Source organism: Notothenia rossii (assembly GCF_949606895.1).
Source record: "Notothenia rossii genome assembly, chromosome: 10".
Taxonomy (NCBI): Eukaryota; Metazoa; Chordata; class Actinopteri; order Perciformes; family Nototheniidae; genus Notothenia; species Notothenia rossii.
Window position 1 is genome coordinate 27,105,736 of NC_136908.1, and position 27,392 is coordinate 27,133,127.

Below are 27,392 nucleotides of genomic sequence, written 5' to 3' on the forward strand. Positions count from 1 at the left end.
GGAAATGTATTAATTTGACTGTATCGTCTCGGCAGTAACCAGGTGTGACAGCAGGTGGCAGCAGCGTGGTGGAGTGTCACATGTAATAAATATAAGCGAGACACAGAGGAAGAGAAGACGAAGAATAAGGCGACCATGTTGATTTAAAGGAAGAAGAAACACAAAAGAAACGATTTATTTCAACTAAAAATCAGTTATTATAGCGAATTGTAAAGAAATTGCTTGAGCAACCGCACACTGAGTATCCTATGTAAAATAAAAGAGAAACTAAGGTAGGTTTTCTGCGACATGCAACCCTCAAATTGTGTTAAAAACATCGTTGTTGTGTTCTCGCTAGCATATAGCTAACGTTAGCGAGAGGAGTTATTTGCGCTATAATAGCCCGGATGCTAAAGAGCTTGCTTATTGTGCCATATAGCTTTAACGACAACATTTAAATGGAGGAGACGGTAACAGTCGCGAAACTTTACACGATTGTTGTCATATTGTGTGTAAACAATCTGAATGAAATTGTTGAAACGGCTTAGCGCTTAGTTAGCTTGGAGCTAACACTAGTTTCGCATATCGGTGACGTTAGCCCTACGGTGCTAATGTTGTTTACCTGAGACGCAGTATTATTATTATTATTATTATTATTATTATTATTATTATTATTATTATTATTATTGTATTAATAGGAAGACGAACGAACCCTTACCAAGCAATGCATATGGTGACATACTCTAAATGTAATACATGTTAAACCTTTTATCATATAAATGTGTGAAAATATACAATAACATGACGTGAATCTGTGCGGTCATGTTTGAGGCTATCAAGTAATTCGCTCAAAGTCAGAGCGCGTTTGGACCCGACTTACAGTTTTTGACAATTGCTTAAGACTGTAATTATTATTAAATACACTTCAGTCAGACATACAGTCTTAATTGTAGGTCAGTCTTCTTTCCAATCCGGGCATTTGAGCTTCGCTAATCGGCCTCGGAAGATAATTGCCAACTGGCAGGTTCACCTGTGCAATCTTAAACCAAACCAGTTAGCCAATTAGCTTAATTTAGCCTTTCACTGAAGTCTAAAGAACTAGTGTTTCTTATCAAAGTTGCAACTATTCTTTTAACATTTGCTTGATATATCACTATCAATGCTTGTAAGTCTGTTTATTGTTTTCAATAGCAAGGACCCCTTATAAGTTAGGAGACGGCATTAAGGCAGATATATGGCCTTAATGTCAACAGGTTTAAGTCTCATTAAGATACAAATATTTGTTCAATAGTAACGTGGTCAAAAAGGCAACACAAACATTGTAACAAAACCAACAACCAAACCATCACTACCGACACACACAACTATGAGCACAGTGTCCAGTTAGTATGCAGTACAAAAATAGTAATAATTTATAAAAAACGGCTAAAGCAATCACATTGACCAGGTGCTATTTTCTTAATACTTTAACATTGACATAAATTCCAATACTGTAATGTTCTTATTTTTTTCGGGAAAGAAAAGCAGCACAGTTTAAAGCCTTTTTTTGTTTTAACTTTGGATATATAGCTGTCAAATACTATGAGATCGCAACTTTCTCAAGTAAAAGTAGAAGCGGATTTGCCCACTAGGCTGCTAGTACTACGATACAGTGACATTTGACTTCTGCATTTAACCCATCCTAGTACTAGGCTCCTAATACTAGGATGGGTTAAATGCAGAGGTCAAATGTCACTGTATCCTGTTTGCACTTGTGTGACCATTAAAGAGTTTCATCCTCCAAATTCTAATTTGAATCTAATTCAAATATACTTAAAGTTCCAAAAGTAAAAGTAGTCATTGTGCAGATTGGTCCATTTTAGAATAATGCATTTGATATGTTTTATAATGATTGATCATGAAAGTGTTCTCAAAGCTGGTAAAGGTGCAGCTAGTTTGAATGACTTTGTATACTGCAGGGTAGCTTGTGAGTTTACTCCAGGTAGAACTAAAGATTTAAGACTTGATTATATTTCACATCATTCATCCGCAAAATCTGCAAAGTAACTAAAGGTATTAAATAAATGTAGTGGAGTCAAAGTACACGATTTGTAGTGAAGTTGATTTTTTTTTTGGAATATCAGTCATTGTATTTCAGAATATAAAATGTGCTTAAACAGTGTGCAACAACAGTCAGTTACTTTGCTGTTCATGGTTTGTTTTAAAACCTTTTGGTTGGAATGTCTTTTTAGGTTACAAGATTGAGTTGTTGGCTGACTTTTGAGGAGGCAGCGGGTTAATCACGGCCACACACACACACGTCACACACCGACCTGAAGACCTGTGGTGCCCGGCGAGAGAGGGTCAAACACCTGGAGGAGAAAGGAAACGCACACAGAGGACTAAAAAGGGGTGGAAAGCTTTTTGGCTTTGGACTAGAAACCCCCTTGTATTTGTGAATTCAGGATCCAGTTTTTTTCACACAGTCGAGCGACGTAATCCACACAGTGGAAATAATAAAAGGAAATCATTACAGACCTTATGATTTTGGAGAAATACTTGTACAAAGTTGGACAACCTTTTTTTCAAGGACGGGGATATTGAGCAACTCTTTGGACTCAAAGAGGAAGTTTTGTTCAATTTGAAACATAAGCATTGAACTAAGATTATTTTGAAGAGGCTGTTCCCCAAGTTCAGATTGCCTTAGTTGTTCTAATTCAGGACTTGAACCGCTTTGATACTTTTCACATATAATTTTTCTATTTGTGGGCAAGTATATTCATGCAAATGAGTGCAAATTTCTCTTCATTTTGAAGAGCTCTTGTGTAAAAACGTGTTTTTGTTTGTTCTTGTACGTCAGTCACTCTGTTGTTGAAGGGGACCGAACTGCACGTACATGTGTATATGTAAATACTACAAATTGACTTCTGTTGGACTTAAAAAGAATAGAGAATATTGTTTGTTAATGCTTTATTAAACTTTTTTACTTTTGAAGAGAATTTTTAAAAAGAAAAACCTAAGTCGCAAAAATATAATACTTTGAAGAAGAAGGAAAACAGGAATAATGGCAACGGCCAGAACAGAAAACTCTGGCCCCGTCATCATGGGACTGAACAAGCAGAACGGGCAGCTCAGAGGACAGACCAAACCAGCTCCAGTCCAGCCAGCACCCACAACTCAAGGAAAGGCTCCGGCTGCACCCCAGACAGTGGGCGGTGCCGCTCAGGACGGAGGAGGCATCAAGTTCGGAGACGACTGGAAGAAGAGCCTAAAGCTCCCTCCCAGAGACGACAGAGTCAGAACCTCTGTGAGTCAAACTATCCCTTCTCTTCTTTCCTACTGTTTCTTAGCTTTACTGTGTTCCTAACCCTCCTGTGTTTACTACAGGATGTCACGTCTACTAAGGGGAATGAGTTTGAAGATTACTGTCTCAAAAGAGAACTCCTGATGGGTATCTTTGAGATGGGTTGGGAGAAACCTTCCCCTATCCAGGTATGGCTTCTTTTATTTTTTTCGGCAAATTATAATTTCTAACCAGATGAAACTAATGTCATCATCATGCCTGAACATCCATTACAGAAAATAGCTTTTTAAATGTCATTAATTTGTTATTTAGGGTCGTTACAACTCAGTACATTAGTGTTATGGTTTAATGCTCATTAGAATAAAATACCCAAAGCTTTCATAGTCAAACATGTAAAACTGGCTCTTTATTTTAATCCTGAATTCTTGTCAGATAATGCAACTAAATGTCAGTGTTGGAGTAAAACAGTTTCTGTAGATTAGAGAATTGTTGCAGCGTTATGATTGAAGAATGATGCCACTGTATGCGCACAGACAAAGATAATATTTGTGTTTCCTTGCAGGAGGAGAGCATTCCCATCGCCCTGTCTGGACGGGATATTCTGGCTCGGGCTAAGAATGGAACGGGAAAAAGTGGAGCCTATCTCATCCCAATGCTGGAGAGAATAGACCTGAAGAAGGACTACATACAGGGTGAGGCACTGCCTGTATTTTCATCGTGCTCAATTCACTTAACAATGGCCTACGGCACCTGGCTGTACCGATTCATACAGAAGTCAAATTGCTATTAAAATCTCAAATCAACATTTTAGCTTTTGCAGCTGTTAGCAGATACAAATGTAGCTAAACCAGTAATATTAGTTTAAGCAAACAAAATACTCTGCTTGAATGCCTATTTTTTGGTGTAAAGCCTTTTTTTAAAACAACCCAAATAAAAAAAGAAAGACAAACTAATTTAATCTGATTTGTCCTTTTTGTTTTTCAAAAAGTCATTATAGCTATAGTAACCTGTACATTTCCCTGCCTCAGCACTTGTCATGGTGCCAACCCGGGAGCTGGCACTGCAGGTGAGCCAGATCTCCATCCAGATCAGCAAGCACCTGGGGGGGGTCAAAGTCATGGCAACCACAGGGGGCACCAACCTGCGAGATGACATCATGCGTCTGGATGAGACCGGTAAGAAGCTACTGTGAATCTCACTTACATACTAATGGTACTTCCAAAAAGGTCTTCTGCACACTACACACTCAGTGTGCGGACAAATATCAACAATTAGTCAATTCAACCCACATATTAATTAAGCCTTTTTAAAGTTATATTTTTCTGATTCATTTAAAAAAAAGTTTACAATTTACTTTTATACCCTTTGTTTATATGTTCTTTACTAATAAATTGGTCTATTCAAGTATATTGTGTTATATTGCACCATCTATGTATATATTTGTACTGTTAATGTGTTTATTGTATAATAATTTCTTTATTTATTTGGTTTAATTCATGTTCAATGCCTTGTTTACATGCTGATGCAACAAAACTCTTTCCCAAATTGGGATCAATAAGGTCTGATTTAATAAAAATGTTAAGGTACAGATAATGTACACAAAAAAGAAGGATCATATACTAATGTTGTTACACCTTTCCCTCCCATTACCCACCTCAGTGCATGTGGTCATTGCCACGCCTGGTAGGATCCTGGACTTGATAAAGAAAGGAGTTGCAAAAGTGGATAGAGTCCAGATGATGGTGATGGATGAGGTAAACATTTTTGTTTCATTCCATGTTAATGAAAGTCAGGAGAAAAGCCTGCCTGTTAACGTGTCTGTGCTTCCTCTCAGGCGGATAAGCTGCTGTCTCAGGATTTTGTGGTGCTCATTGAGGATATCATCAGCTTCCTGGCCAAGCACAGGCAGATCCTGCTCTACTCTGCAACCTTCCCCATCAGCGTGCAGAAGTTCATGGTGAGTCCTGGTCTGATCGCTGCAGCCCTCAGCGGCTCCATGGCTGCAGGCCACCTGGCACCGCTCGGCTCTCACTGCAGACCAAGCTGTTGTCACGCCGTGCCCAGATCTGTTCGTCTGCTCGATGCATTTCAGGGACTGTCTTTGTCTAAAGCAGCCAACAGGGTTAGGTTTTTGTGATTATGAAACAACATATCTAAATGCTTAGTAAGCCACTACAGTGCAAGAGAAACAAAACAAACTCATCAAGCAACACATTTTATTACTTATTTGAGGGAAGTTCGGTCATTCTTGTAATTTGTGATCATTCTACCGCCTTTAAATGCACATTGTAATCTGTTTATTGTCCTTGCTGTAGTCCAAGCACCTTCAGAAACCCTACGAGATAAACCTAATGGAGGAACTGACTCTGAAGGGCATCACTCAGTACTACGCCTACGTCACGGAGAGGCAGAAAGTCCACTGTCTCAACACGCTGTTCTCCAGGGTAACTACTCGCTGTCCAAGCCTCGCAGTCACTACGGCACTTCATCTCATTCTGAAATGCTGCAGAAGATGTTCTAACCTTTGTGCGTTACACTTTATCATAAATAAACGGAAACATAGCACAGAAGTGTTTACTTTTCATTGTTCAGTCTTTGATTATGGTAGATGAAGTGATCCATAACATTAGATTTGTGTTTCTCCACCTCACAGCTTCAGATCAACCAGTCGATCATCTTCTGTAACTCCACTCAGAGGGTGGAGCTGTTGGCCAAGAAGATCACTCAGCTGGGATACTCCTGCTTCTACATCCATGCCAAGATGATGCAGGTGAGGAAGAGGTGCTCTGTGGAAAACTACTACTACTTCTACTCAGTCACCCATCAAAAAACAGATCATTAGAAAGCATTAAATAACCATGATCAATAACAAAACTAAAACTAAAACTTGTCAAATAGAGAATACACATTGATTGCCGTATTTAATTCTAGTAACGGGTTAGATGTGGTGTTAAAGGCTTCAGAAATCTGGACATGTGTCTATTAGATACCTGGAAAGTGCTTGAAATTGACTCTGCGTCTTTGAATGTTTTTTGTTGTGTCTTTCTTCCTAGCCTCTTTAGCAGCGTTTTCATCTCTTGTATATTTTCAGGAATACAGAAACCGTGTGTTCCACGACTTCAGAAATGGACTGTGCAGAAACCTAGTCTGCACTGGTGAGTTTCTTATGTTAAATGATGCATTTAAAAAAAAAAAAAAAGCCATTAATGTTAAACTAGGAAAAACAAGAGAAATGACAAATCCAACTTCTTCCGACAGATCTGTTCACCAGGGGCATTGACATCCAGGCTGTCAATGTGGTAATCAACTTCGACTTCCCCAAGAACGCTGAGACGTACCTCCATCGCATTGGAAGATCAGGTATGCTTCCTTCGCCTCGATGCTGTATTCTGCTTCATTAGGATTACACTTCACCGTCTCATTTGCAAGAACCCGTTTGCTTTTATTATGGTAATCTTTGGGCAAACTTACAAGACACAGGATCTGAATTCTTTGCTTCACTTACAGTAAAACCTGTCTCTGTTAGTCTCGATCTAACTGCAGTGTTGACTCTGAACACTTCTTGGCATCCATACCAACATACTGGTTTGCCAGAGTTACAAGAGTTGGCTCGGTATACACTAGGGATTCTCCCATCGTCAATTTTGGGGCCGGAATCAGTATCGGCCGATACCGATCAAGTGGGCGGGGCCTATGGGGATCCATTTTAAAGTGATGTTTACAACTCAGTCATTCACTGGCGCTTCCACAAACAACAACCAACATCATTAATGATAAATGAAGTACATTATTCAAGTTTACATTAACTTTGGATAATAACACGGGAGAAATGAGCGGAAGCGCTCTCTTTTCCTCTCTCCCTCTCTCTCCTGACAGCCTGTCAGTATCTCATGCAGCTCACTGATCCAGTAATGAGTGACCCGACAGTGAAGAATAAATATATGTAACTAGTTTATCTTGTTCCAGAGGTAGATAAAGTAGCCAAGTGTGTTAGGTGGTCTAACTCTTACGGCCCGTCCACACAGCGGCGTGCGTTGAATCTTGCCGGCGGGCGTTGAAGCTTGCCGGCGGGCGTGTCTGAAACTCGACCAACAGCCAATCACATGAATCTCCCGCCCCTGACACACAAGCAGCGGTTTGATTGGCTAGAGCTTGTACTGGCATATGATTTGATTGGCTGACGCTTCCGCCGAGGCTTCAAAAGTTGAACATTGCTCAACTTTTGCAGCGAGCCACACCAGCAAAGCTCCGCTTCGCTTCCCACAATGCAGTTCGGCGAAAAGTGACGTCACCCCATTCAAAGTGAATGGTGAAGCTTTCAACGCACGCCGCTGTGTGGACGGGCCATTAGTGTGTGTGTTGCTCCGCTCACCGGTCCGTCACAGCGGGCGGAGCTGCAGGATTTCTGCTTCACACATGTTGCATACCGCTATTTTATTGTCTTTTTCGGACGCCTTAAAATACTGCCAGACCGGTGAAGCCATTTTGGCGAGCTTGTTTTGCCGCGCACTGAGAAAAGTGTCATATATTTTAAATGATGTTATTGGCTCTCCCGATCGGCCTTTATAGAGAGCGCCGATCGATCGGCAGAGACTGAATATCGATCCGCGGCCGATCGATCGGAGCATCCCTAGTCTACACCTCAGAATGCTCCCACCCCACAGAGAGGACTGGAAATAAAGTGTAACGGCATAGCAACAGTACAAGTCTTGCCCCGTGTCGATGATTAGTTTGATGATCTTTATTTCAAGAAACGTATTGGTCGCAATATCAGACACAGCAGTCAGGATGTGTGTCTGTGGCTATACTGTGTGTCACTGTATGCCCTTGTGTGGCTGTGACGGTACCTTTTTGCTTGCTTGATGTTAAACCATAATACCTGACGTTTGTTAAATTGACCGCCAAAAGATCAAATATTACGAGACTGAGCTGTTGGCTGATCAATCGTGGATCGCAAATATTGTTGTTGGAAGACTTTTTTCCGTTTAAACACACCCTGTCCCTCTCAGGGAGGTTTGGTCACCTGGGCCTGGCCATCAACCTGATCACATCAGAGGACCGCTTCAACCTGAAGTCAATCGAGGACCAGTTGGTGACCGACATCAAGCCTATCCCCAGCAGCATCGACAAGAGCCTCTACGTGGCCGAGTTCCACACTTCCGGAGGAGACTGCGACGTGGAGGAGATCGAGGAGAAACCAGGACGCCAACAGGACGGCAAATAATAACAGGTGAGAAGCTTTGAGCTGATATGTAAGACTTTCACTAGATTCAAAATGTCCGACACGTCTTTCTAACCTGCGTTTGATCTCCCCTGCAGGACACGCCGGGCTTTAGCACAGACAACACACGAGCTTCAGGCAACTCTTCAGTTTCTCTTGTTTTCAAAGCCTGTCAAATGGATGAAAAGGTGTTTTTTTTATTTTTAAGCATTTCATTATCTTTTTCTCCCAAAAAGCTGCCTCATTCTTATATATTTTTTTATGAATTCATAAGCAATATTGTTTTGCACCAAACTCATTGACCATGCATCCTGCGTATGAGCCTAGTGTGTTTACTAGTATCTCAGTGACACAGCAGCTCAAATGAGCATCAAACTGTTCAGAAGCCGTCGCTCTGGAGACGGCTTCCATTATCGCAGCCTCTTTAACGTTGAAGCAGTGCACTCCCAGCGGCCATCGTCCTGTCCACTCACACTGTTGTCGTCACTCAAGTGCCTTACTTATACTCCCATGTGCACTCATCCATTCATAGCCTGCTGTTTCATGTCACTGTGCAGCAGAGTACGAGCACAACTACAATGAATTTAACCTAAACCCCAGTTAATTAAAAAAACATCCATTATGCAAGGGAAAAGACAACACACACAAACAATCTCCGTAAAAAAACATCCTGAATGTGAACGTTTATTTTTAATGTGAACATTGCAATAAAAAAGAAAGGGCAGCTTTATTTAAATACTGCGTGACTGTTTTTCCCTTTCCCTATGAATAATACAGAGTTCAGATGGGTAAAAACACAAGGCCCCATACTGATTCATGGATGTTAGCCGCTCAGCAGCACGGGGGATTAATAGCAGCCTCATGCTGTGACATTATGGCTGTTCTATATAAATACGAAATAACATCCTATTAGGCTGGTGAATACTGTAAACCCATTGGCCAGGGAAGCTGTTGATGACAAACTGTCCTCCTCCTGCACGCTGCTACAGCACAGGAGCATCAGAGGCGGCTTCTCAGCAGCTTTGATGGAAACATTTGCAGATAATAAGCTGATACAAATTTCAGTAACAACGGGTCCAAGGAATACTTTTTTTTATGGAGTTTTGTGCAAAACAATAGTGTACATTTTTCCCGACTGCTTCAGATTAATTAAGATTTTGTGGAAAAACAAGGAGCATTTTTGCAAATCCTGATTATTATTATTTTTTTATTATTTTTTAAAGCCCCATCATGTTCAAATTTGAAGTTGGTGAATGTATATGTGAATACTCTATCCCAATGCCAAGCTCACCAGCATATTTCCCAGGGTTTAGTTGCTGCTGTTGCATTAGAAACTCCTCTTCTGGCTGTTTGAGCTTGAATTCTGGATTATGAGACGTTGTCATAAAGTCTTTAAAGGGACAACATTGTCCTTCAATTGAACTGGAAATCAGTTTTCTTTCTGAAGCGGCAGCAATATCTTCTTCTTTTTTTTTCAGCACAGATATGTTTGATAATTATTCTAAAGGTGTGAGGGGTGGGCTCTGTTTGAAAGCAAAATTGTAGCATCTCTGAACAGGCAGCTGTGACCTCCTTGTTTTAGTTTTTTTTTCCCTCCCCTAACAGAGCGTCACAAATTATGAGAAAATAGACATAAAAAAGAAAGTATTTTTGCTTTTAAGATTTATTTTTTGATGTTGCTTAAAGGTGTTTTTAAAATGGGGGCGAGGAGCTGTGAGGCTTCCTTGGGTAACTGTGGAGTTTTTTTTTTTTTGGGTGGGTTTGCAAAAGCCAAGTGTTTTATCAGATGCTCTCTGGGCATCTTCTCTCTGGTACTTAAAGCAAAGACAAAAGCTTTGATTTAAAGTTCCCTTCACAGTACCTTGTTTTCTCCATGTTTTAAGTTCCAGAGAGAGCGTTGAGTTAAACAGGAGGGGGTTTCTGGAAATCGTCGCAGCGCTAAGATCTTCTTGAACCTGTTCCATGTTTGTTTGTGACGGGTTGAAGCGCCACCACGTATTTCCAGCACCTCGTTTCGTTCTTGGGCTATCTTTATACGAGCTGTCATGAATCATTTTGAGGAAACACAATTATAAATGATTAATTGTTTACACTAGTCGTTTACAATTCTACAAAAAAAGAAAATACTTTGCTTCATGAACGAGGAGGTTTTTTTTCTTCTTTGAAATAGAAAGTTGGGATTTACTTTGAAGCAAACCAAAAAAGGAGAATGTTGTGTGTGTGTGTGTTTGTTTGTGTGTGTATGAAAGGTGTGTGTGTGTCAGTGTGTGTGTGTGTGTGTGTGTGTCTGTGTGTGTGTGTGTCAGTGTGTGTGTGTGTGTGTGTGTGTCAGTGTGTGTGTGTGTGTGTGTCAGTGTGTGTGTCATGCAACTGTTAAAAAATGTATGTTTGTCTTTTGAGAGAGAGAAGCTGTGACTGGCTGATTTAGTTAAAGAATCGTTAAGTTTACATGCAGCTTCAACTAAACCAGACAATATGACCATTTCAAAGACATTTGCGCCAACTTGGTTAATTGTATGGATCATTTAGAATTCTAATAACATTGAGGCTGCATGTAAACATAACCATGTCTTTCTTTTGTTTTCATGTGCAGACTCGTTTTGTCTTTGTTGGCGATGACTTAAATATCAGTATGTCTGTTTACAGTTGTCAGGGATGTGATTTATTGTTTCACCTTTTCCATCTTTCTTCAACCCAGGAGCTCAATTTGAGGACATCATTCTCACCTCTAAGGACAAATGTCACTTGTTATTTAAAATGTTTTATGTCTCCTATCACATCCCTGACAGTCATTCCATGATCTCCTTTGTGACTATAAAATCAGAAATTACACACACAGTAATAGGGGATCCTTTTGTTACTTGTTGGGAATATTTGGGCAATTTTTCCAAAGAGATCAGTTTACCTCCCTGATCTTGTCATAAACTCAACATTGGCTACATTTTAGACTCAACATTAGACGTCATCCCAGACTTTTACCTCAACCTTAAAGTTAAAAAAATCCCCGTTATTACAACTTTCTTTTTTCCATACACAATACTGATAAATGGAGACATTAAACTCAAATCTAAGTCTCTAGGAGTCTTCAACAGAAGTCACAAAGGAGGATATGATCAATTCTGATTGTTGATTTTGTCATCTGGTGTTATCGAGACATCTGTGTGTGTGTGTCAGGAGTGCTGACACGGGGGGAGGGATATTTTACTTATTTGGAAGAAAAACATTTAAAAGGGTGACTATTTGGATTCAAACTGGCAGTTTTGGGATTCTACAAATTCTAAATTGGTTGGGAAGGGGAGAAAAGTTGACTGATTGACTCAAAACAAGTATTAACGGATGAACTGCCTCTAATATTTCTACTGTGCAAAGCTCAACTGAATTGGAAGGGTTAATTTGCTGCACTAATGTAGACTCACCCACGCTTCTGGCCTTTCCTGCCAAACTGCCAAACTAAACTCTGAGCTCAGCACAATTGTTGTATGCTGAGTCACAGTAGGATTTCCCCTGCAACATGGACAGAAGGCAGACTCTAAATTGGCTCTTAAATTATTTTCTCTTTTGTTTTAATGTAGCGGAGGATAGAGTTGCAATTGCAGTGTTTAATAAGGAGTGGTAATCCAAAAATGTTGGTTCATATTTTTCATGTGAGTTCAGTCTTTCCTGTACTTGGTACTTTTTGTGGCCCTACTTTCCCCAAAACAATTTTAAACCACATTGTCATGTCATTTTTTGACTTGGATTGTAATAACCTAAAACCAGTGTTTTGGAAATCTATGTATTTTCCTCCCTCACTCCCCATCATTTCCTTTTCATACCATTATAATTCAACTCAAGTGGTGCCAGAAAAATTTAATTCTTACATTGTTTTTTTTTGTTCGCCTTATGAACTGCATTGCAGAGGCACGAGGTATTCCAACAACTCCTGCTGAGCACTCTGTCCTCTACTGTTGTAACATGGAACAACATGCAGGGGTTATAAATTCAATAAATTGAACTGAAATTGACAATGCCTTGTGTTCTGTTTTATTACATTGTTGATTGATATGACCAGATTTAAAGAATTATAACCAGTATTTCTATCTGTTGTAGCATATGTACACCACTCAGTACTCACTCATTCTTAGTGGTTTGTTTGGAATGGATTGCAATATTGATTAGTGTGATTCTGTGAAAAACTAAATGCATGTAAGATAAGCCTTGAGCCCCAGGGGGAAATGCAGGTGTTGCAGCAGCACATGGACAGAGGTCATTACAGATGGAGAACTAGAAATACAATTTAAGATCATGAGGTATATACTAGCAAAAAAGTAGAAACTATAAAGAATGCAAAACTTTAAAATAGCAAATATAGACAAAGTTACGAGGTAAGTGACACGGTATGATTAATAACGGTGAGTTGAATAGATATGTAAACAGCGGAATAATTATGCACCCATAGTTCTGTTGAAAAAAGCATAATAGAGAAATAAGTGAATGATGAGGCAAGATGGTTTAAGAGGATTATTGTACATTATATCAAAGTACGTTTAATGTAACATAATGCAGTATATTATATAATAAAGGTGATAACACTTCTATAGTAGAGAAGTAAATAAGTACAAATGTAACATTTACATCAAAGTGTTATACATATATCAGTCCAACCAAGTAATGTAAGTGACTTTAAAGTGGCCTTTTGTCAAAATGTAATCTAAAAAACCTTTCCTTAAATATAATATTGACACATCGATCACATATTATGCCGTTAATTGGCAGTTGACGGTTATTGGCCATCACCTCCAGTAATACTTTCACCTTACACACAGGTGCACACTGCTCCCTAATTAGACTGAACCCGGCTACTGTGTGTAGTGTCGTGATAAGGGGACAGGCGTTATTGAGTGTGTCGGCCACCGAATACACATATTATTTTTAAAACATTGTGAAAGATCCTTGAGCTGCCATTTGACCTTGAGGGGAATCCCTCATAACATTTGACCAAATCCGCTTTGGTGTCTGCAGCTCTCCACCAATTAGTGCCCTCCGAAATAAACACCCCGCCCCTCTGCAACTGACTGCTCTGCAATGAGCCAATAGCGCTTGAGCGTAACATGACGTTAAACCGCGCCCTCTTACCAGCAGACACATTCATTGAATGACAGGGGTGTCACCCAATCATTGTTCAGGGTCATGGCCTGTCATCCAATCGTAATGTATCGATAGGCGGGCCGGAGTGTCACACGCTTCTTTTTCTTTGGTACCACCGGATTCAACTTCCGGCTGCATCGTCCTCTGGAAATCACAACGTGAGTAGCTATCGTTAGCTTTATGTTTTATAAAACAAGAGGTTTTACTGGAAACATATGAAAATATTAGGTGCTTTTTTTTCGGAAATATTAATCATGCAAAGTGGTCTGTGTTTACATGTACCTGCGACAACCTGTTTGTATTAAGGTTGTCAGCTGCTGGTTGAAAGCTAGCTAGCTAGATAGCAAGCTTAGCTAACTTTTTCATACTGGCTTGTAGGTGAGGCAGGTTTCATTCAAAACATTAGGTACATTTAATTAAAAAAGCATTAAGCTGTCAATACTTTCCTATTGATGTAAATCATATAACGCTATTGTTCCTTATTATCAGCTGGTTGTACTTACCTGCTGCTGCTCCAATTTAATATTAATGAACATGATCTGTGTGAAAGGTTAAAGGGGCATTCCATCGATTACACTCAGTAAGATCAGTGTCCTCATCATGTTAGGTTTTACTTACATCGTGAGTTAAAGCTGAAGCTTAGGACACACTATGTCGAATGTCTTCTTTTGCTTCTGGGGAATATTTCGACTGTTGAGGAAATAATCCTTATGGTTTTCTTGTTGACATAAGCACCTGTTTGGAAAACTTGTTTTCATGACAACCATAAGAATAATAATGAGGCATTTAGTCTATTTCCTCAATAATTCTTCATAAGTACTCTCTGCCTTATCACATTGGTCCAAATGTGTTGGTGTTGTGGACGACTAATCATTATTTGCAGAAAATAATAAAAGAAAATCATTAATCAGAGACAAAATATAAGATGTATTTCATCCTGCCGACATGCAAAAAACAAAGTAAATTGTCAAGATATTTTGTTGATCATATCTACCCTCTCTTAATATTTATTCTGAAAAATGCATTGTTTGTATTCAAAGAATATGAATCTCTTTGCAGTTCTTGCAGATTAATTTGCTTTTATATTATTTACTCATGTTATTTAACCTAATAAAAAATATGAACAACCGTGCATTACAAACTATTCAATCGAATAACTGCCTTGAGATGTTAAGTGCTTCTCATACATATGTAACTCACCAAGATTACACTTGAGATATGAACAACCTAGCATACATTTCTGTTCAGGATAAATCAAGTTAGTTCTAACGCAAGACACTTCTGTGTTTCACTATGTGAGATGTAGGATCCAGAATATGTTTAGCTTGCTGGACTCATACTGGGGTATTAATCTGTTGCTAGTCCCCTAATATTAAAATGTTGCTTTTTTAAATTACTTTCATTAAACTAAAACCTGCCTGCATTAATAACGTTGCTATTATTGATGAAGTAAAGTGTGGCAGCCACAAGTGCCCAATCTTATCAATTGGTTGCTTTAATGTCCTCTCCTGTGATGATGTACATGCTAACACTCACCCTCTGGATCTATTTCCTCTCTGACAGAATGGGCAGTGTTTTGGCTGCCAGCTCCCCCAACCCCCCGCCCCCTGCCTCAGGCGGTGTGGCCGCTGCCCCCGGGTTGACGGTGCCCCCAGGCTTTGGGATGCCTCCAGTCTCCTCGGTCATACCCCCCGATGGGGCAGCCTCAGAGCAGGAGGCCGAGAACTCTCTGTCCAACCCGGGGGCGTTCGATGAGTGTCATCGCAAGTGCAAAGGTAACTAAAGGGCGTGGAGAGTGATTTGAGTCGAGGCTTTAGAAGACAGAGTCCTGCTTCTGATAATTATACACTTAAGTATTTTATAATTCCATACCTGCACTTCCTGATTTTGCTAACCGATGTGTCTTTCTGTATATTTATGTTTTTCCTCTCAGAGGTGTTCCCGATGCAGATGGAGGGCGTCCGGCTAGTTGTCAACAAAGGCCTTAGCAACCACTTCCAGGTCACTTAAGTTTCCTTTTACATCAGAATTTTTAATCGGATACGATACTTTATTTATTTTTGCATTTATTTTTTTAACCTTTTCAATTACATTACATGCTTCTTACTTTTTGCCCTGTATGCTTTACATCAGGGGTCTCCAACACGTCGATCGCCCTCAATAAGTAGCTCGCCAAGCAAATCCAAAATGTAAAAAAAATTATTTTCAAAGGAAATGTAATTAAAATAATCTACCCTATGCATTGACGAAACCTCAATCATAGCGAACTCTATCTACTTACTACGACTCTATATCTATCTAACACCCCTCCTCCCCCCACAGTGAATATTCGACCAATTACGTTCTTGCAACAGTTTAAAAGGAGAGTGATTAGTAAAATATGCTAAAAAAGAAAGAATGCTAACGAGGTAACATAAGATAAGAATAAACAAGTTTAAATGATTTGTTATTGGTTGTGATCATATTCTAAAGATTTTTGGATTATTGAAAAGTATATAGCTCCCTTTCATCTGAGTGTTGAGAGCTGTATCCATAAATTCATGTTGTGCTCAAAGTGCACCAGATTGATGCATTTAACTTCAACATTTCAAAATAAATCTTCCCGGACCCCCCTAGAGGATGTGAGGTCCCCCCTAGAGGAGGTGAGGTCCACCCCCCAAATAAAGCAGTTTGAAATGATTAAATTGAATAAATATTATTTTAGTAAACACTGAAAACGAGTCCCATAGACCCAAACAGAGGTTTAAACAAAGGTTAAAGGTAAGCATATAATAATGTTAAAATGTGCTAAATATATACACTTCAAAAAACAAAAAAAGAGGAGTAAAAGTAGCTCACGACTTGTTTTATTTTTTGAAACTAACTAATCCTAAAAAAGGTTGGAGACCCCTGCATTACATAATGCATTAAGAATCATTTATTATTTATATATGTATATTTTTGGGAATTTCTGGAATTTACTTTAACAATTTCCCATTTGAAATGTTACAATTTAGGTACATTTTTATTGTGGTGGATAAATAACATTTCATAAATTTAAAATGAATTATTTTATTTAATGGTGAGGTATGTAATTTATTTCAGATACACTTTGTTATATTCCATGGAATACTGTTAACATCCCGATAGCAATGACTAATTAAATGCTTTGACAATAAATACACAAAAAAAATCATCTGTGGCGCTGTAAAAAGCATGACCAATCATTTTTTCCGGCTGTGTATTTTCAAATTCTAGCGCACTCGAGCTGGTTTCTCCAAAATTACCTACCCCACCTTTAAGATGACTGTTTTCCCGCATCATTTAAATCATAAAGCCTTACCTGTTTGACTAACAATATGAACAAAATGAAACCTGAGTACCTCTGACAAGCTCTTGTCTCTTACAGAGGTGAATGTGTATCTAAGCATTTCAAACTGACTAATGACCGTGAGCTTTAAATGTGTCGAGGATCTTTTAAAAGAATTGTGTCCTTCTCCCTGTGTTCCAGGTAAATCACACGGTGCTGCTGAGCACCACCGGAGACTCCACCTACAGATTCGGATCCACATACGTAGGGACAAAGCAGATGGGTCCAGGAGAGGTATGCTGCAGTAAAGCTTCTGGATGAAAGGTGTTTACATGTTATGTTTTCATGAACAGTAATACACGGGCTCTTTCTGTTCAGTTTTTCCCTGTCATGGTGGGAGACATGGACAACAGCGGCAGTCTTAACGCTCAGATCATCCACCAGGTCGCCAGCAGAATACGATCCAAACTGGCCTTCCAGGTAAAGCGATTAGAATAAAAAAATAGTCCAGTGCATTGATTTTTTACTTCGTCACATTATCTCAATTATTGTTTTCTATTTTCTCACGATGTGGGTGGTGTTAACTGGAGCTAGATCAATAAAATATGCATTCCCAATTTTAGTTTATTACAGTTTCTCGTACCTTAGCAAATAAGTTACAGGCATTCAACTCTACTAAAGGGATATTTTACAAGGGTTACGGTTGACTCAAAGTTTGTCCAACAGATTGAAAAGTGAAGTTTCAAACAGTTCATAAAGAGTGTCAGAATTACAATGTTTCAGAATAGTTATGTGTAGCACCCTTAAAAATCTGGCTTCAGTTGGAGCGTAATGTTCTCCTTCTCTTTCTCAGACGCAGCTAAACAAGTTTGTGAACTGGCAGGGAGATGCAGAGATTAAAGGAGAAGACTACACTGCCACCATCACACTTGGAAACCCCGATGTCCTCGTCGGCTCTGGTAGGTCTTCAGTCATTTCATGTATTTATTTTATTGATATAAATATTATTTTATTTTTTTCCCAACAACATTTGGTAGGTAATATGAAATTACAACTTTTTCCATGCATGCTGCTGTTATTTTGTATAACTCAAGTGGACTGCACTAAAACGCAGCATTGGCAGGTTTCCCATGGCAGTTGGTTTCACTGAAGATATACATAGGTGCTAGGGGTGTAACGGTACACGTACCCGTACCGAAATTATTCGGTACGGGCCCTTCGGTTCGGTACACGTGTGTACCGAACGAATATAACATTAAACGTAAAAAATTGAGAACGTGAACAACTTTTTGGAAGTAATCTCAGGTGCTGCATCGCAGCATTCAGAGTAATTTGCTCACATTGGGTTCAACGCGTCATAGAGTGAGCAAGTCATTTCAATGGACGAGAGGCATACTATGAGAGCTGGTCGGAGGGATGCGTTCAAATTTAGTCAGTAATTTGAGGAACTGTCAAAATGGCGAATGCATATAAAGTTGAGCTCGAAAATCCTCCAGCATCATTGAAGTCTCCGTTTTGGGAACATTTTGGTTTTCCAGTTACGTACAAGGATGACGGACAAAGACAGGTGGACCGAACCAAAGCTGTTTGTCGGCATTTTTCAACTAAAATTGGTTACGCGGCTGGCAATACATCAAACTTGCACACTCATTTGAAAAGGCATCACCCGAATGTGAATATCACCGATACCGGTACCAAAATGTTTGTGAACCGTTACACCCCTAATAGTTGCAATGTAGTGTAACATGAATGCAACTACTTCGGACTCAATTCCTATTTGGAACATGACTATTCTAATAATGCCCCGGCTTATAGGGTTCCTTGTACAATTTACAGCATAAGATCTCTGAGTATATGTTTCATATGTAAGCAATACTTACTGAACTATCTACAATCAAATCAATAATGAATTAAAACTTTGAATTGGAATTCAATCAATTCACGAGTTCTCCAGCCCACTGGACATGTAGGCCTCCTGCTTCCACTACATAGTTGCGATTTAAATGATTAATTTTTACTTAAAAAGCTTAAATGTATAATATGAAAGTCTAATTATGGTATGAATGAGGCGACCTTTTGCATTCCGAAAGGTGTTCCATAAGGGATCTCCCCCTGGATACATCTGACCTCACTATTCCTTGGATAGATGAAGGTGGTGTTAAACTTTTAATTGAACAGCCCATGTCTAGCAGTAATTAAGGAAGTACAGTGGGGAAAAAAAGTATTTAGTCAGCCACCAATTGTGCAAGTTCTCTCACTTAAAAAGATGAGAGGCCTGTAATTTTCATCCTAGGTATACCTCAACTATGAGAGACAAAATGAGAAAAGAAAATCACTGTCTGATTTTTAAAGAATTTATTTGCAAATTATGGTGGAAAATAAGTATTTGGTCACCTACAAACAAACAAGATTTCTAGCTCTCACAGACCTGTAACTTCTTCTTTAAGAGCCTCCTCTGTCCTCCACTTGTTACCTGTATTAATGGCACCTGTTTGAACTCGTTATCAGTATAAAAGACACCTGTCCACAACCTCAAACAGTCACACTCCAAACTCCACTATGGCTGAGTTGCATCCAAAGAACACCATACCTACTGTGAAACATGGGGGTGGAAACATCATGCTTTGGGTCTGTTTTTCTGCAAAGGGACCTGGACGACTGATCCGTGTAAGGGAAAGAATGAATGGGGCCATGTATCGTGAGATTTTGAGTGACAACCTCCTTCCTTCAGCAAGGGCATTGAAGATGAAACGTGGCTGGGTCTTTCAGCATGACAATGATCCCAAACACACCGCCCGGGCAACGAAGGAGTGGCTTCGTAAGAAGCATTTCAAGGTCCTGGAGTGGCCTAGCCAGTCTCCAGATCTCAACCCCATAGAAAATCTTTGGAGGGAGTTAAAAGTCTGTGTTGCCCAGCGACAGCCCCAAAACATCACTGCTCTAGAGGAGATCTGCATGGAGGAATGGCCCAAAATACCAGCAACAGTGTGTGAAAACCTTGTGAAGACTAACAGAAAACGTTTGACCTCTGTCATTGCCAACAAAGGGTATATAACAAAGTATTGAGATGAACTTTTGTTATTGACCAAATACTTATTTTCCACCATAATTTGCAAATATTTTTTTTTAAATCAATGTGATTTTCTGGATTTTTTTTTTTCTCATTTTGTCTCTCATAGTTGATGTATACATAGGATGAAAATTACAGGCCTCATCTTTTTAAGTGGGAGAACTTGCACAATTGGTGGCTGACTAAATACTTTTCTGCCCCACTGTATGTGTTTGTTGCATGTACTCTCCAAAGGTGATCTGGTGTATCACATTTCAGTCACCATTTTTCATCCAAGGACTTGTTTTCAGGTTATTGAAAATAGACTTCTCATTTACCCGAAATCTGCTGCTGCCCCCCTCTTGCTCCTCTCAGGGATTCTTATAGCGCACTACCTCCAGTCCATCACGCCGGCCCTGGCTCTGGGTGGGGAGCTGGTGTACCACAGCAGGCCGGGGGAGGAGGGCTCAGTCATGTCTTTAGTGGGCAGATATACAGGTGAGGCTGCTTACTGTTCAAAAGTAGAATCAAATGAAGTTGGCCTACACTTCCATAATGTAGTTTTTCATGTGGTTAAACCAGCGCGCTGACTTGTCCCCCTCTGTACAGGAAGTAACTACATCGCCACATTGACCGTGGGCTCAGCAGGGGCTCACGCTTCATACTATCACAGAGCTAACGAGCAGGTACTTTCTCTCCTGTATTGCAGTCTTAGCATCTATAAAATGCAAGCAATTTGTGAAAAAAATGAAAATGCTTAACTGGCCTCCTATGTGTTTTTGTTAGTCTTAGTTTTCTTTAATTACTTAACAATTTTTTTTTGTTTTCCCTTGCTGTGCTGAAGGATGTTTTTATAAATCCTTATTCATCGTCCTCTAACCATCTTCTCTTCTACAGTTGCAGCTGGGCGTGGAGTTGGAGGCCAGCACCCGCATGCAGGACACCAGCGTGTCGTTCGGCTACCAGCTAGATGTGCCTAAAGCCAATTTACTGTTTAAAGGTAAGAAAAAGCTAAGTATCGGCATCAAAAAATACTTTTAGTACCAAAAGTGAAAGTGGTCTTTTGCAGAATGGCCAAGTAAAAAAAAAAAAGTGTTTATTATGTGATTATAATTTATTTGGCTTATTTTCTTTATTTAACACACTGTTGGGTAGCTCAACATGAATTAAATCATAATCAATAATAAAAATGTAAATCGCAGGGAGAAAAATATTAGTTTAAACCTAAATATAATTTGAAATGAAGTATTATGGATCTGCAGAGATATCCCGGCTTTTAGTATTCTAAAGACATGTATGTTTGGTACAGATTCTTTAAAAACAAATGACTTGATGATAACGAGCTATGATGCACAAATGATCAATCACACATGAATAATATCACAATTGCAATTCAAGTAAAAATAATCACAAGTAATTATTTCCAACTCTTGCAGTCCTTGTTCTCATATCTGATGGAATGACTCTCATTCTAATGATGCATCCCCTCCCTCCTCCAGGCTCATTAGACAGTAACTGGGTGGTGGGGGCCACGTTAGAAAAGAAGCTGCTCCCCCTGCCCCTCTCTCTGGTCCTCTGCACCTTCCTCAACCACCGCAAGAACAAGTTCCAGTGCGGCTTCGGGGTCACCATCGGTTAGACTCCGCCCACCGACAGACTCAGAGCAGACAGCAGCACCACCATGTCCATCTTTCATCTGTCACTCCATTCTGACAATATCGTGCTCTAAGTTTCATCACATGGTGAACAGAAGGTAATTTAAATATAATGCATTTAAAACTGTACGATTGAATAATGATCAGAAGTTAAACAAATAATGTGATTGGTCAGGAATATTTTGACTGTGGACTCCGGACACAAACCAATAGACTGTAGAGGTGTTGTCACATGGAGAGACATCACAGAGCTCTTCGTTTTTGTCCCTGAGTTCAGTGCCTGTCGCTCTAGTCTTGAGTTTTATTCCTGTTTTTTTACTGTTAGTCTGTCTTGGCGTGCGGTGAATGAAATCGTTGTGTTTGTTAAAAGGTGATTTATAAGTTTAGCAGCCAACAGGAGGGGGCGGTACTGCATGTCACGTTCAAAATCCATCACTTGTTTTGCCTTTTTTATGTTACTTACATATGGAACAGTATATATGACCTGTATATACCTCTTGGAAACTGATAAATACCATTTCTTACAGAAAACCTTTGTCTTGTTTCCTTCAATCAAACTTGACTGTGTTGGAGTCTGAGTTTATGAGTTCTATAAAGGCTGCTCACTTAAGTTTACATTTTATTCGTTACATTTGGGAAAATATTTAATTTAATCCAAGGTTAGAAATATCCTTGAATTCAAATCTACTAAACTTAATCTAGACCAGTGGTTCTCAACTGGTGGGTCGCGGACCCGTTTCGCAGATGTGAGTGAAGAAAAATAGAATTGAAAAATAAATTAAAAAACTTTTTGGGGAAAAAGTCAAACTTCTATTTTGAAGGCCCGATTTTCTAACGCTGTGCATGCAGTCGGCGTTGGACTGAAAGTACCGGAGACCATAAACGGTTTTGAAAACTTCTGTCACGTAGTGATCGTCTTCTCAATAAAACATCTTTGCTGATGTTTTTTCGAGTCTTCTGGCCAATCACAATCAAGATTGTTGCCGGAAGTCCCCACGGAGAATAACTTTGCAATATAACTATTCTTTATACATCCATGTGTACAACTTCAGATAAAAACGAAGATGTGAGTGAAGAAAAATAAAATTGAAAAATAAATTTAAAAACTTTTTGGGGAAAAAGTCAAACTTTTATTTTGAAGGCCCGATTTTCTAACGCTGTGCATGCAGTCGGCGTTGGACTGAAAGTACCGGAGACCATAAACTTTGCTGATGTTTTTTCGAGTCTTCTGGCCAATCACAATCAAGATTGTTGCCGGAAGTCCCCACGGAGAATAACTTTGCAATAGAACTATTCTTTATACATCCATGTGTACAACTTCAGATAAAAACGAACACATGATTAAATACGACCCCCGGTTTGATGATTGACAGGTCACAGAACAATGGGAGCTATCTACCCTTACCCACAATTCACACAGACAAGTTCAGCTGTCAGAACTAAGTGAAAAACAAACAATGGCATAAAATATTATTAATATGTCGGGTAGTAATACATCTATTTATTTTCTTCTCAGAGTGTACCAGAATGGGTAGTTTATATGTTAGTATTTCAAAAAATCTCCTGGGGGAGAATCCCCCCAGACCCCCCTTCTGGGGTTGGGTTTACAGCATGTGTGCCTTTTTTAATGTTATACAGTTCAGCTTTGAATCCATCATGTCATTAAAACTTTTTTAAAAGCATACTTTAGTTCTGTGAAGGGATATAAGGGATATATGCACTGTACTTCACTTTAATTAATAATGTATGCTGAAAAGCGTATAAATTACAGCACGATTTTTTTGTTGAATAGATTTAAATGGTTCAAAATTTGGGTCGCGATTTATTGACTAAGGAAAAAATGGGTCCCGAGGCCTGACCAGTTGAGAACCACTGATCTAGACAACTACTCATGTAAACCAACAATCTTTTAATACATGATATGAAACCACCCCGATGTGAAATTTGGTTTGTCAAATGAGAACACATATATAACTTTAGTTAACTCTTTATTCACCTCTCCCAAAATTATGACTAAAAGGTTTGTGTCACCTTTGCAAGCTAATTTTAAAATACAATATTATAATAAAAGTACAAAAGAGATTCAATCAAGTAAACAAGTTGGGATTGTTTGCAAATATTTATAAATGATTTGTTGCTTTATCAGTGCTTATGGCTAAGAGTATAAACACATTATGGCAGAATAAGATCCGTTTATAATTTATTTGTATTTCTTATTAAAAATGTTATCTTTACTAAATATGAATTAACGTGTAGTAGTCAAATTAAGTAATTTAATTAAGTAGCATAAGATGGAAATGTTCAAGTATCTTAAAGTTGTACAGTTTTATTGTGCCTCTTGATATTTAATCTCTTGCACAAACAGATTGTATGGACTGAGTCATGCAACCGTCAGCTTTACAAATGTGCCTTAAATTGTATAATATTAAAGTGTCTTGGTAGGACTCACTCTTCTGGGAAAAACTCTGAAACAGTCTTGAGTCCTAAGTAAGACACCAAAAGACGGAACTTGTTTGTTCAATTTTTATTTTGTAAAATATACATTGGGTGAATTTGAAATAAATATCTGGAGTGTTGGGGCTGGTTCGAGGGCTGTTACTGGGTCTTCTGGGTGAAAGCCTCCAGCAGGACAGACAGCTGGCTCTGCAGGTCCTGAGCGCTGGCGTCCAGCTGGGCCCTCAGCTCCTCTCCTCTCTGGGCCAGGTTCAGCTGGATCTCCTGGGTCTTCTGGCTCACCTGGGTCTCAAAGGTCTGGGTGAGGGGGACCATGTTCCTTTGGAACTCCTCCAGGCTCTTCTCCATCTTCTCCTTGATCTCCTCGGTGTAGGGCACCATCTGGGCCTGCAGCTGGGCCGCGCTCTTGTCCAGCTGCTCCCTCATCTCCTGGCTCTTCTGCAGCAGGACGGCCTTCAGGGCCTGGGGGTCCATGGCCTCAGCGTAGGTGGCAGCCTCCTTCTTCAGCTCCTCCACCTGCCTCTGGAGCTGCGCCACCATCTCATCGGCAATGGGCTGCAGGCTGGTGCTCACGGTGGTCAGATCTTTCTCCAGACGAGCCTTCAGCTGCTCGGCCTCCTGGGTAAACTGAGCCATGTAGTCCTGGGTCAGAGGAGCCACCTGAGCCCGCATAGCAACCACATACTTATTCACGGTGTCGGCACTCGCAGAGACCCTGGCACTGAGACGCACAGAGAGGGAGAATAAATTGTTACATTTAAACCTGTCAATGTCAAGTGAAGAAAATATATTTGTTGGTATTTCTCTAAACCACGACCCACTATTTTTATTTTTGTATTTAACCAGAGATAAAGCATTGAGATAAAATCTCATTTACAATGCTGACCTGGCCAAGAAGGCAGCAACGTTACACATTATTACACATAACACAGACATATAAAATACAGAGAACACAACTAAGTAAACAAAAAGACGAAATGCAGTCACTACATTGTGCACACTTGGACAGTAAGGTAAACTACTTATTGCTGCAAGAGCAGCTGGTGTTAAGGACCTCAGACAACTTCAATTTAAAACAGGCTATAGGGACAACTGCCATCAGTTTTCAAGACTCCTTTTTCCAGCCTCAGTCCGCGCCGCAGGAACCTGGAACCGTATCCAGGCACTGGATCTGAGGTTGTAAGAGTCACAAACTGGAGCAAATATGGCACATATATATATATATATATACAGTGGAAGCTTATCTAAAATGGCTTTATACATTAATAAAAACCAATGCTGCATCCTACGCATAGTGAGTGAGGACCATCCAGTTAGGCTATACAGTTTGTAATATTGAGTCCTATAGGGTGCATTTTATATATAACTCAGTGCAGCATGGTAGAGTGGGTCAAGTTTGGCCAAAACAGTGGGACAGGCAAATCTATCAATTGTATCACCGTAGTCCAGCTGGGACAGGAATAAGCCAGAGACCAACCTTTTACGGGAAGAAGTTGAAAAACTACATTTAAGTCTGTAAAGGAAGCCAAGAGTGAATTTCAATTTCTTAGTAAGAACTTCAATATGGTGTTTAAAGTTTAGATTTCTGTCCAACCAAAAGCCCAGATATTTGTACGTATCGACAAACTCAACGGAGACGCCATCAAGGGTGTCAATGGAGGGGCAAGAGGACGCTGACTTGGGAGCAAAAAGCATTGTTTGGTTTTCTTACTGTTCAATAGCAGTTTGGAGTCAAGAAGTGCATGCTGCAGCGAACGTGATACAATCAGATTTTAAATTGGAAACGGCCATATCCAGAGAAGGAGCACATGAGTGTACAATAGTGTCATCAGCATACATATGATGGGTAGAATATTGCATCTGATTACAAATATTGTTTACATATAATATAAAGAGCAAGGGCCCCAAAATAGAGCCCTGTGGACTCCCTTCTCCAAGGTGACAGGGTCAGAGACAGTACTACCCAACCTGACGCATCGAGTACGGTCGGTTAGATAACTTTGAAACCAGCAAATGACGTTATGACCGAAACGAGACACCAACATAACATTAGACAGAATGTGGCGATCTACAGTGTCAAATGCTTTGGCTAGGTCAATAAACAATCCAACCTAGTTTATTGCCTGGGAAAAACACCAGATGAAATCAAATAAAAAGATTCCTACTTATTTCTCCTAATAAGAATTGCAATTATTAAACAAATCACAAGGATTTTGTTAATAGATGTTAACTTAATAAACTCACAATGGAAGAATCTAATAAATGAAATGTGTGAAAAACATTAGAATAAGAAACCAAATTCGTATCTTTGATAAAAGATGGGAAAATGGGTAAATAATAGAACACAAAACATTTATAATGACCAGCTGGTTGGATGTTGATATTGTATCTGATATGTGTTAGCTATACCTTATAAGTAATTATCCATTTTCTTTTCTTTCTTTTTTTTCTCCCTTTTTCAGATATGTGGATTGTTGTGTAGTTATGTTATGTGTTTAAGTGTTTATGTTGTAATTAAGGCCTTGTAATACAAACATTTCTTAAAATGCAAATTAAAAAAATAAGTACAAAATGTAAAGCTAGTTAGTTCTCAGTCTCACCTCACTTCCTGCCCCAGCTCAGACTGTCTGATCTGCTTCACAGAGTCCTCAGCAGTGAGCGTGGCTTTGGCCACGTAGTCCCAGAAAGCATCCTTCACCAGATCCAGATCGGTTTTAGGAGGCACCTGCATCAGCACGTTGGCATTGCAAACTGTGGAGAAAACATCAGAATTCAGTGGAACCCTAATATTTACTTAACCAGATGTTAATATTTATTTCAAAGAAAAATGTACTCACCGGAGAAAAGTGCGAGAACCACAAGTACCCTCATGATTGAATTTGAATCTGTTGGATAAAGACATTTTTAAATTAGTGAAAATCTGACATTTATTTAGTAATAAAGTGTTTAAAAGATGATTGAAAGCATTACCTTGCAGAGGCAGCTTGTCTCTTCTTCAGCCTGAGTGTGATGATGTTGTGCAGACCTCCAGTCAGCTCTTTTATAGCTCTACTGGAGGGTAAAGTCCTTCACTGGTTGCCCTGCTGGACAGATACTGGTCACTGCTGCCACTCCACGTCACATATTATTCATCCTGTGAAACATATTCTCAGTCATCTGTATTAAATTGTTATGAGGCTGAATCAATATGACACGCTTCAAAAACACCTAAGATAGAAAGACACTGTAAGGAAGATTTCATTTAAACCTCAGATCATTTGATATTGGCATCTTCGGGGCAGCGCAAGGAGCTGATCTATTCACACATTATACCATCATGATGTTTAGCTAAAGTG

At 39.5% G+C, this 27,392-nt stretch overlaps 3 protein-coding genes across 3 annotated transcripts; 2 read left to right on the plus strand and 1 right to left on the minus strand.

Moving 5' to 3' along the window:
* Positions 1-102: 102 nt before the first annotated feature.
* Positions 103-12,490, plus strand: LOC307021599 (putative ATP-dependent RNA helicase ddx6). Its single transcript, XM_079653821.1, has 13 exons — positions 103-272; positions 2,211-3,265; positions 3,346-3,450; positions 3,825-3,954; positions 4,291-4,437; positions 4,922-5,016; positions 5,097-5,219; positions 5,578-5,706; positions 5,916-6,032; positions 6,354-6,417; positions 6,521-6,622; positions 8,272-8,492; positions 8,582-12,490. The coding sequence occupies exons 2-12, from the start codon at positions 3,023-3,025 to the stop codon at positions 8,484-8,486; spliced, it is 1,470 nt and encodes a 489-aa protein (XP_079509947.1). The 5' UTR covers positions 103-272; positions 2,211-3,022; the 3' UTR covers positions 8,487-8,492; positions 8,582-12,490.
* Positions 12,491-13,629: 1,139 nt separating this feature from the next.
* LOC307021826 (mitochondrial import receptor subunit TOM40 homolog) lies at positions 13,630-22,134 on the plus strand. Its single transcript, XM_079654300.1, has 10 exons — positions 13,630-13,768; positions 15,174-15,385; positions 15,544-15,611; positions 17,101-17,193; positions 17,278-17,379; positions 17,753-17,858; positions 20,324-20,446; positions 20,558-20,634; positions 20,846-20,948; positions 21,448-22,134. Exons 2-10 carry the CDS (start codon positions 15,175-15,177, stop codon positions 21,585-21,587), a joined length of 1,023 nt encoding a protein of 340 aa, XP_079510426.1. The 5' UTR covers positions 13,630-13,768; position 15,174; the 3' UTR covers positions 21,588-22,134.
* A 1,978-nt stretch (positions 22,135-24,112) lies between these two features.
* LOC307021827 (uncharacterized protein) lies at positions 24,113-27,137 on the minus strand. Its single transcript, XM_079654301.1, has 4 exons — positions 27,028-27,137; positions 26,895-26,942; positions 26,658-26,808; positions 24,113-24,778 (listed from the first exon to the last, which is right to left on the minus strand). The coding sequence occupies exons 2-4, from the start codon at positions 26,926-26,928 to the stop codon at positions 24,199-24,201; spliced, it is 765 nt and encodes a 254-aa protein (XP_079510427.1). The 5' UTR covers positions 26,929-26,942; positions 27,028-27,137; the 3' UTR covers positions 24,113-24,198.
* Between the last annotated feature and the right edge of the window lie 255 nt (positions 27,138-27,392).

What these genes read in the sequence shown, in the direction of transcription:
- LOC307021599 (XM_079653821.1), top strand. Translation starts at nt 3,023, where the DNA reads ATGGCAACGGCCAGAACAGAAAACTCTGGCCCCGTCATCATGGGACTG. An exon ending in CATGCGTCTGGATGAGACCG is followed by an intron (nt 4,438 to 4,921) that starts GTAAGAAGCTAC and finishes TACCCACCTCAG; the next exon opens with TGCATGTGGTCATTGCCACG. An exon ending in AGATGATGGTGATGGATGAG is followed by an intron (nt 5,017 to 5,096) that starts GTAAACATTTTT and finishes GCTTCCTCTCAG; the next exon opens with GCGGATAAGCTGCTGTCTCA.
- LOC307021826 (XM_079654300.1), top strand. Translation starts at nt 15,175, where the DNA reads ATGGGCAGTGTTTTGGCTGCCAGCTCCCCCAACCCCCCGCCCCCTGCC. An exon ending in GATCCAAACTGGCCTTCCAG is followed by an intron (nt 17,380 to 17,752) that starts GTAAAGCGATTA and finishes TCTCTTTCTCAG; the next exon opens with ACGCAGCTAAACAAGTTTGT. An exon ending in CGATGTCCTCGTCGGCTCTG is followed by an intron (nt 17,859 to 20,323) that starts GTAGGTCTTCAG and finishes TGCTCCTCTCAG; the next exon opens with GGATTCTTATAGCGCACTAC.
- LOC307021827 (XM_079654301.1), bottom strand. Translation starts at nt 26,928, where the DNA reads ATGAGGGTACTTGTGGTTCTCGCACTTTTCTCCG. An exon ending in GGTTCTCGCACTTTTCTCCG is followed by an intron (nt 26,809 to 26,894) that starts GTGAGTACATTT and finishes TTTTCTCCACAG; the next exon opens with TTTGCAATGCCAACGTGCTG. An exon ending in GAGCTGGGGCAGGAAGTGAG is followed by an intron (nt 24,779 to 26,657) that starts GTGAGACTGAGA and finishes TGTGCGTCTCAG; the next exon opens with TGCCAGGGTCTCTGCGAGTG.